The 10,873-nt window shown below is 33.0% G+C and overlaps 1 protein-coding gene across 9 annotated transcripts in view; it reads left to right on the top strand.

Moving 5' to 3' along the window:
• Positions 1-9,794, top strand: part of LOC144969008 (centrosomal protein of 57 kDa-like) — a 67,264-nt gene extending 57,470 nt beyond the window's left edge. For all 9 annotated transcript variants that reach the window (XM_078907950.1, XM_078907948.1, XM_078907951.1 and 6 more), the window contains one exon: positions 1,036-9,794. In XM_078907950.1, coding sequence (XP_078764076.1) covers positions 1,036-1,302 — 267 coding nt within the window. In that variant the 3' untranslated portion in view covers positions 1,303-9,794. The remainder of the gene's footprint in view (positions 1-1,035) is intronic.
• The last annotated feature ends 1,079 nt before the right edge of the window (positions 9,795-10,873 follow it).

The raw sequence follows: 10,873 nt of genomic DNA, 5'->3' as shown, positions 1-10,873 counted from the left end.
GAGTTGCTTCCTGTCTTTGTCTTGAAATGAGATTACTTAATTTGTCCTAGGCCTTAGCCAGAGTCCTTGATTGAAAGGGAAACAGTCAAATGTACATTATTAGTTTTGGGAGATTATATTTTTTTTCCTTGTAAATCATTTCTCTGTTTGTACTGTATTTTTTTTTTATGTAAGCGTTCCTCTTAGTGGGATCCTGTGCTTGTGTCTGGATGAGACTTTTAGGTGACCTAAACTAAGCGCACTGAATCTACATTTGTTCCCTATTCGAACCATTCCCTTTGTCTTAATTATTCTTGTACGCTTTTAATAAATCTAGACTTTTTGACTATCCCATTTTCTGTCTTTTTAGTGGTGCTGAACTGGCCTAAATGTGTCACAAGCACCGTAAAACCCTTAAAATAAAAACAAAAAAAAACCCCAAAGAAACAAGGAATGATGAGAAGGGTTTTCACCAAACGCGCCGATTGTCGACCTCCAAATATGGAATTCAATATTTCTTTTCTTGACCAGAGTTTGTTTACATTTGATTTCATTTCTCCAAACTCTTTTTGATTTGTTGAATATATGATTAGATCTAAAATATTCTTTTTCAAGATTTCGGTAATATATTCTTGCTCCTGGAATATTTATTAACCTCATATTAGTTTTGTAACGACACATATGATTGTATATGGAAATTTACCTGCTGTCATTAATAATAGATCAGATCATCATCATTGTTACTATTATCATTATTTCATTATTATTATTATGATGATGATGATGATGATTATTATTATTATTATTATTATTATTATTATTATTATTATTATTATTATTATTATTATTATTATTATTATTATTATTATTATTATTATTATTATTATTATTATTATTATCATTAGTTCTACAACACTACCTGTACAATATTGGTAATTCTTGATTCATTTATTTATAAAAATATAATGGTAATCATTTCTTGTAACTGAAGAACCTAAAAATTGATTGTAATTTAGCTATTAATTTCATACTTTTTTTTTTTTAAAACTCTTCCAGTATGAAGAAAAGAAATTGACCACATCCAAAAGTCTTAAATCAAAACGACCTCATTCGGCAGGAGGAAGACTCATCTCCCCAAACAATCACCATCATCATCATCATCACCAAAACAACCACCACATAAATCAAAACAAAGGCACGCCCAGAGTTCAGAGTGGAAAATCTACGGGCAACTCGGCATTGGGAAAACCAGCTCTTTTTATGCTTAGGGACATGAAGAAATTGCAGACTACTTTAAGAAGAGACGACCTTTGTTGGAACTAGAAACAAAGCGAACAATAGTTGTTTTCACATTGCCCAGGATGGGTTTGGTTTTGAGAATGATATGGTGTTTTCTGCTTGTAAGAGACCACAGGAAATAGAAGTGGGTTGAATATGGCTGTGTTTCAGTTTCATATCACTTAAGGAATTGTATGCATTCATGGAAATCGTTTTGAGACCTATTTGAAAGAATTGATTTGCACTTCTTTCTAGAGCATTTCCACAGTTTTACTATGCTTAATGCATTTCTTACAATTCTTCAGAAGAAATTTCCTTCTGCATGGGACCAAAGCAGGAACAGGCCAAACAATTGCTGCAGTATGTCAATCTCCGAATGAACTGTGATACATAACATATTTCTTTGTCTGGATAATGATATGATGATAAAGTCGTTTTTATTGTAATAGACCATATGGAAATAGAAGTTGGCAAGACATTGCATGGAATTTGAGTGTTACTTTTTAAAAACGACACTTTTTCAAGATGAATGTTTTAGCTTATTTGGACATGACATCACCACAAGAAGTCAATTAGAATTTTGATATGTAGAGCGCATCCTTTTGCTGGTTTCGTAGCAGGAGAGATGGAGGATATTTTGAAGAGATTAGCCTCTTGCAAATTATGACATGCTGGTTTCAAGAATTGTGAAGAAAGGAACCTGTGTTTTTATACTTGATCAATAAACTTTCATATTTAAGGCAACAGAGCATTGACACTTAATGTTGTTCATGCATGTAACTACCTCTCTATCTTACTATTTCTTTTTGTTAAGTCTGCACCAAGCAGTTCAATGTTTAATATTTTAGATCAGGAAATACTGTAGGTAATTCTATGAGAAGCATGGTGGCTTTGTATTGTGAAGAATTTGTATGGAATGGTTATGTACTTTTATTTGCTCAGAATGCGTTTTCATGGAAAATTTTCATGTGATGGAAATTTGAGAGGAAAAATATTTCCAAAAAACCCTTGAATTGGGATCAAATGAGACCTTCTGATTGAAAAAAAAAAAAGCATATCGATAGCATACACACCTCACCAGTGCCTGTTCTTTAATTGTTCATATAATGGAGATTATTTCATGGAGTATTCATAAGAAAAAGACAATAAGGACCGAGTGGTTTATCATTTACTGTAAATTTGGGAACAAACAACACATGAAATGGATGTAAACCATTTTGTTTTTGACTCGAACTCTTTCAGTACATTGTTTTCTGAGATTCAGATTTTCAACAAGTGAAAAGAAGTTGGAAAGCTTTGATGATCATAATGTCATTTCCCTTGAGCGGTCATTCTATCAGGTCACTATTTCATCTAGGAGCTTAAATCACTAGACGTCTATTGCCATTTTAATGTGGTTTAAAAAGTTGAAAATTTGTCATTGTGCTTAGAAATTTGGGAGTGAACACGTTTTGAAATTTAAAAAAAATATTAAAAATTGAGCTTTTATATAGCGCAATATCCACTAAATGTGCTCAAAGCGCTTTACAAATAAGGTTCTCTCTATGAGTAAAAGAGTTGCAAATAACTCATGTACAAGTTTATGATTCCATTTTATTGTAGTTTTGGCTTGGTCATCTTTGACATTGACGTCAGTATCATCATCGTCACCACCACCACCAACACCACCATTCAGACACTTAGTGTCGGACACGAATCAGTCATGCCTTCAATTTCTGGTTTCCCATGCCTTTGTAATTGATACATGTGATCCATCACCACAAAACGGTATTATATCGAAGTAGTTTATATGCAGAAAATTGAATCTATAGTCATAAATCTTCAAACTTTGGTGAAGTCAAAATGTTTTATTGAGGAGAATGAATGAGTTGCTTAGAGTAACAAAAGCTAAAATTTCACATTTCAGGTCAAATTAATGTCAAATTTTATTTTTAGAATTTGATTGACCCTGATATAATACCGTTTTGTGGTGATGAATCACATATGTTATTTTTGAAGTGTCTTTAAGTAGAATGATTATTGATAGAGATAGAAAAAGCACATAAAAATATGAAGTAAGTCAAAGATATGAGTGCGGTATTGTGGTCTTTTGGTTTTTCACTGTGATCCATGTCCGTCTGTCAGTGGCGCAAAGTTGATGGGAAAAGGCTCTTTAATCACATTCTTTCATTATGCTTGGGTGGTGACAGCATTGCATCTATCTATATAAAAGCTCTTTTGTTACATTATATTGTTTTCAATCTGTTTGTGTAGAACTCATATTCTAATTCATTGTGGAATTTAAAGTCTCTACACTCACCTTATAATTCAGTGTAATTTTCTACCTTGTTCAAGTTTTTCATCTCATTAATATATTTTTGTGTAGTTGAACACACTAAAAATAATTGATTTATCAAATTATCTGATGAATTTTGGGGGAAAAAAGGTTTTTACAAAATTGATTTCATTTAATGGAACTGTCAATCATTGCACTTTTGTTTGTTATTATTTGGCACTACCAGTATGGGCGTGTTTAACAAAGTTTCTTTGTGTTTTTTTTTTAAAATTACATATTAGCAATGGATCACAGAATATATGCACATACATTTGGATCAAATGGATTATAAAGAGTATACTATATAGACATACAATTGCCTTACTCACTCAAAACCCAGGCTTTTTTTACTGCCATGAGTCACATGGTTCATGAGTCACATGGTACCTCCTTTCTCATTGCTTTTAATTCTCTGTTACGGTTTATTCTGTCATCGGGGTGGAGGGAATTCCCATTGAGGAACTTTTCTATCCCTTTAAGACATTTATCTTTTCCATGTAGTTTTGTGTCCTTGTTCTTGATGGAACCATTTTTACTACAATGCTTCTTTTGTAGTCGTCTGAGTGTATCTTCTTTGGCAAAGTAATCCTAAAGAGGTGTCATTGTGCGTCTTTTAAGTGGTTTGATATTTGCTACAAGATTATACAGTGTGTTTTTTAAATTATCGACACATTTCAATTATGAATAAATCGAGAGCTAAATAAGGTTTCAACAGACGGTTTTTTGCCAAATCTGCAGAATTTATTCAAGTTTTGATTCATATAAGTTTTAACACTATGCGCACTTTGATAGCTGAGCTATGACGTCATCAGTAGAAAAGGGTCATTTTGACATATATTGTAATTTATTTTGGTTTTGCCCCACATGATTCTCGAAAGTTTCTTTCATTTATCATGTCAATCAAAGGATATCAACTTGGAACATTGATATTTTATGGAGATATGTGAAGAGCAGAATGTTTCGAACCCACGTGAAAGACATGCGTCACCTGTAGACAAAAATAAGAAAAGCAGTTCTCTCTGTTACATTATTCGTGCTGTAAAAGATGTGGGACGAACTGGAGTGACAATGCGGCTTGTCATTCAAAATAATGGTGGTTACATGGAGCTTTAAAACGGACGATTTCGCAAACACATGATCACAGGTAAGACATCAGAAAAAAACTTTAATAAAATGGGAGTAAAATAGTGAAAACTAAATTGATGTCGTTGCAGCTGTTTTTGAGTTATTCAAAACTGAAATGTGTCAATGATTAAAAACAACCGTGCGGGTGGTTGGATGGGAGCATCACCTTGAATCATATACCTATGATGTTCGCATGGGTGTACTATCCGATAGTGATGTCGTTTCTTCTTCTCTTTACTAGCTTATCCTGCTTCTTTGGTTTGTGATTGTATTTTTGACAGTGGATATTTTTTTTTCTGTAAATCTTCTGCCTGTTTGTTCTTGGTTATTTATAATTTAGCTTATGATATCTTTAGGTTATGATTTTGATTTACATTTATACTATTTTTGTTAGATTGCTTGTTTTTTTGTTTCAGCGGTCTCTCATATAACCTCAATTGTGTTGGAAGAGACCTAAAGCAACAAACAAACAAAACAAAAAAAAAACAAACCGCACGGTAAATTACAGTTCATTTCAAGATTGCCCTTTTCTACTCATATTATCATAGCTCAGCTACCAAAGGACGCACAGTTATAAACCTTATACTTATATCAATCAAAACTGAAATAAATTCTGCACTTATGACAAAAAACCGTTTGATGATATCTTACATAGCTTTGAAGTTATTCAAACATGTAATGAGTAATGTGACAATAATGAAAAAAACCACAGTGTTGTCTTTGGATCGACTCCTGATCACAGTTGAACTAGTCTCCGTTGTCTTATATGTTTTTCTTTGGTGCTTGATAACTAAATCTGTTTTTTCTTTTCTATCGTCTTCCTTTCTGCTGGTGTTGAAATAACCTAGAAGTGTCGCAAGCACCAAAAAGTCCTAAAAATCAAACTCTATTGTGTTGTTCGATACTTGTGTTGCTTGATCAGCAAGGGATAATAATAAGACTTGACTGAAGTAGATTTTTTTCGTTTCGTTTCGTTTTATTTTATTTTTAAAGCATGTAAAAGCATTTATTGATAGACATTGAGTTTCACGGAAGACATATTGATTCACACAATATTAAATGTTCTTGTCTGTCTTATTGACTAGAGCACTTACTTGTCACTCAAACTTGAATTGACCAAAAAATGGGGCCAAATTTTATATTCTATTGATTCATTGCCAAACTCATCAATGTAAAGTATGTTATTTATCTATTCTCAACTTGTACAAACCATGTATATATTAAAAAACTTAATCAAAACAAAATCTTAATATCATGTCATTGGTATCATTAATCTAATGATTTTAGAATGCGCAACATTTCTATTGAAATATTCTATTAGGTTTTATAGTGTCCGAGCCAAGGGCTGCATTCTGTGATAATGTCATTTCTTTCAATTCACTCAAGACAAGTGTGTGTTGTAATTTTATATTTTAAAAAAAATTTGTTTAGACAATTTTTTTTCTTGTAATTGTATTCCACAGTAACATAATGCAAATTTAGAAAGTAGAAGGATATTTGTTCGTTTCTTTTTTTTTTTTAGATTATTGTTTTTGTTTATTCATTTAAAAATTAGATTAAAAGTTTCCACTGCTTATCTAATATAATTTGGTGGCTATTTGTTCCCAAGAGTGATTAGCTGATTAGCAAAGCTCCTTTGAACAAGGGTACGTATTTCAGTTTCAGATCTGTAAAAATCAATCCTTTATTCGTTAATTACTTTAGTGTTTCAGTACCTCCAGACTCATATCACTTTACCAGGTTAAGTAATGCATTGTTTCATATAAATTGACCAATTTGGCCACACCAAAATTAAACCTAGATAATACTTAGATCTGGTCTCAAAACTAAGAATTTGTATATTTGTCTAATTTGTATTATTAGGGTATTAAGGTATATTATAGGAATTTAGAAAAAAAAAAAAAAATTAAGTGAGCATTTATGGACTTTTAAGGTTTCAGGTTTTAAATACCGATGAGGATTGGTTCCTAAAATCTGAGTAAATTTAAACTTAATATTTTGACTGTAAACGATGGTAACTTTAAATTTGTCGTGGTGGCTGGAATTTCCCTTAAGGCATGGAGAACGTTGACACTTCCTGAGTCGGTAGATTCTTCACCAGTCCACAACCTTGTTACCTTTTGTGTCTCACAATGCCACACACATCATTTCCTTTGTATCCACACCATATTCTTGTTCTGTCTGGAGTCTTATACTGAGAGGGAAACAGTTGAATCTATTTATTTTTTTTGTTACAGATGATTGATATATTTTTCCAAGTGAATCATCTTTTCCATTTATAAATATATAAGGTCAATGTTAGGTTTTTCATGTATTGCTTATTTTGTAATCATTTGAGTGAGCCTCTCTTGGTGCAGATCCTGTGGTAGTGTCGGTGTAGGACTTTTAAATATGTTCAGATTAACTACAAGTATTGCTTTTTTTTTTTTACTTCTGTATTCTTTGATATTGTCCTCTTTGTCTTTCATTTTGCCCTCGGGTATTGAAAGCAGACCTAAGCATTTTGATGACAGATAAAGCTAACACTGCCGGATCAGAAAGATTGGTTCAACCAGTGGTTGACTTTAAGCAAGGTTGACACTATCCACTATCAATGGAACACACTTAAATTTGGGACCAACAAAAGTTGTTGACTTTGAGCAGAAATTGACTTTAAGTCACTCAACCCTAACACCGACTATATCCGTAGTTTACCCGGGTTACTTTTACCCCATGCCTATTTATTACAATTTTTTGAGACAAATTATAGGCGTAGTATCAAAGCTAATGTTTTTAGTTTTTACATGTCGTTAATGATAGTTGAATAAAACTATCTATGTACATGCTCATTTTTAATACATTTCTTCCAGTTTTGAAAAGTAGCAAAAATCTCTGGGATTGAGTGAGTTAAGAGTGTTGACATAATGCAGATTCCACAGTATTCTATCATCTTCCTTTTCACCGCTACTGAAATGACCTTAAGGTGTTGCATACGTTGTAAAAACCCCTGAAAACAAACAAGAATCAAAATTTGATGGAAAAAGCCCTCACACATACAACTTTTTGAGTTTATTTATTTATTAGCTTCTCTCTTTTCTTGCCATTTAAAAACAACTCTTTGTTGAGTCAAATAAAATCCGTCCGATTTGAATGCTAAATGTTTATTCAACAACTCTTATTATCAAAGCCAGTAATGTCTTGTCACCTAGATATACCGTTGTTGGAATTGACCGGTTTTGTGATATTTCAATGACATTTTTCATGAAGAGCTAAACATGGTTGTGTTGTAATTGCCAGTTATCAGCCAATGATCAAATTGACTTTTTTTTTTTAATTGTATTATTTGGAACGTGTTTTGTAATGCAGAGCTGCCAACCCCCATGATTTTCTCGTTTTTAGGGTTTATAAAAATCATTACAGGATTTTAAAAATCCCACCTTCATTCTTGACGACTTCGTGATATTTACTCATAATAATAATATAACCAATCTTAGAGTTAATAGGTAATAAAGTGTCATTGAAGGCATATCGTCATTGAATTTCAATACAAAGGTCTTTTTATTTTAAATGATCAATGATTTGAAAGAAATATTGTTGTGCTTTTGGTTTCTGGGAATAAAATCCTAATTTATAAAGTCTAATTAATTCTGTATTTCCAGCGTCACTGATTGCCAATTCTGCAGTTATGTAGGCTTTATATGTAAAAGATGATCCACATTATATTAATAAGTCGACTAGCTCAGACAATTTGATCTTGCAAACAATTTATTTAAACTACTGGTAGGGTGTCTTACATCCACAACTTTTGTTGAATTTGAATGCAATAAGTGCCGTTAAACTCTCAATAACGTACAAGAATTCAGTCTTTTTAGGCTTTGAAGTCTAATTTACTCTGTAAAGCTCTGGCATCCCAAGCAAGAAGACTGGAATTGAATTCGTAGCGTAGTTCTAAACAAAGAAAATCGGTAATTTTTATTCTTCATGCTGGCTAGAATTTTTCATATGTCATGTGATCAGAATGTATAAAAGTCAAAACAAGATCATATTTATAATGTTTTTCTCCTCTGGATACACTTAAATGCTCGTCGGAGAAATATTTAATAAGGGCGTCTGCCATTGTTCCGATAGTTTAAAGCCAGTTACTAAGTACCACGCGTCATGACGAGGGAAGTGACGTTACGAATGTTGAAGGCTATTGGTCCCATGTTGTGGTAAACTTTTATCATCCGTCTTGACAGTGATTGGAGGACGTAGTCAGTTAAATCATGTGGAAAGTACTTTGTGCTAGTGGTAGACTTGTTTCTTGTTCAAAGGGTAACACAGGCAATAGTTACTGTCCTGTATTATTTGGAACGTGTTTTGTAATGCAGAGCTGCCAACCCCCATGATTTTCTCGTTTTTAGGGTTTATAAAAATCATTACAGGATTTTAAAAATCCCACCTTCATTCTTGACGACTTCGTGATATTTACTCATAATAATAATATAACCAATATCAGACTTGTTTCTTGTTCAAAGGGTAACACAGGCAATTGTTACTGTCCTTTTAGCTCAACAGACCTTGGGATAAACTCTGACTACATGAGCGTTATGCTCCGAAGGATTACCATGCTTAGAATTGGATTCAATAGTCTGATGTCACGCCGCCCGGCAACTGCGGCCATCTTGGTTCTAAACAAAGAAAATCATTACTTTATATTCTTCATGCTGGCTAGAATTTTCCATATGCTTTGTGATCAGAATGTGTAAAAGTCAAAACATGATCATATTTATGTTTTTTTTTTCCCCTGGATACGCTTTTATGCTCACCGGAGAAATATTTCATACGGGCGTCCGCCATTGTTCCCGATAGTTGAGAGCCAGTTACTAAGTTACCATGCGTCATTATGAGGGAAGGGACGTTACGACTGTTGAAGAGAATTAGAACATGAATAAATACTGTTTATTGGGGTATGTTGTCTCAAGAAGAAATGTGTCAATTATTTTCCTCATTAAAGAGAACCTTCTTCAAATGTATAACTATAAATGTTTTTATGTTTTCATTTTATAATGTACATGCATGTTTTTATCTATTTATTATTGAAATATTAAGCGATTAAACAAATATATAAAGTATATAACTATCAATGGTTGTCATGTTTTTACTATCTTACTGGGGTTATTATATTATATGTTTTCAACTCAAATTTATGACTTAGACTTTAGAGCATAAAGTATTTACAATGGAGTCTGCTTAAGATAAACTCATTGGGACCAGAAAAAAAAAATTATTTTATCCATTTTATTTTCAAGGGAAACACTTCAATTGTTTTGTGTTTTTAATGGTTTTACGGCACTTGAGACGCATTTAGGTCATTTTAGCGCCAGTAAAAAGGAAGAAAATATGATAGTCAAAACAATTATAGATTTACAATTGTAAGCACACAAGTAACAATGACACAAAGGGAGGGGAATGGTAATGAGATAGTAAAAACAATTATAGATTTACAATTGTAAGCACACAAGTAACAATGACACAAAGGGAGGGGAATGGTGTAAAGGGGGAACTGATGTAGATTCCAAGAGCACACTTTCAATGTACTTATGTCTGAGATCACCTAAAAGTCTCATCCTGACACATGCACAGGTCACCACTAAGAGGAACACACTCAAGTGTTGACAAAGTATATATATAAAACAAAAAATAATGCAGTGCGTAATAGAGAGATGATTAAAAGACAAAAAATATTCCAAAACTAACACTTTACATTTGACTGTTTCCCTCTCAGCCAAGGTCTACAGCAAGGGAAAGGACAAAACCAAGTAATCTCATTCCGTTCCAAGTCAAAGACAAAAAGCAATTTGAAAACAAGCAAAGGGGTATAGAGAAACAGTAAGCCTTCTCCCTGCCCATTATGGGAGAACCAATTCAATTCAAAAGAAGAAATGGGTAAAAGTCCTGTAGCCTCCCCTGTTCATGAAAATGGAGTTAGCGACTCTTTATCAATGATGCTTGCAGTGTCTTGTTATTTGGAGGCCTTCCCTTTTTTTTTTTCTTTTTGGAGGGGTGGAGGGGGAACAGGTAAGTGAGGAGAGAAGGCCACCATGGCGGAGAACAGTTTATTGTATCCAGACAGACTGATCTGTGTTTCTTTACAGACTTTGATTAGATAAGGAAAACACAGGACTAGACGAAAAGCTCAAATTGACAAAACCAAGT

This window comes from Berghia stephanieae, chromosome 3, assembly GCF_034508935.2.
Source record: "Berghia stephanieae isolate SIO BIC M18660-M18661 chromosome 3, UCSD_Bste_1.3, whole genome shotgun sequence".
Taxonomy (NCBI): Eukaryota; Metazoa; Mollusca; class Gastropoda; order Nudibranchia; family Aeolidiidae; genus Berghia; species Berghia stephanieae.
This window is presented reverse-complemented; position numbering and strand designations above follow the sequence as displayed.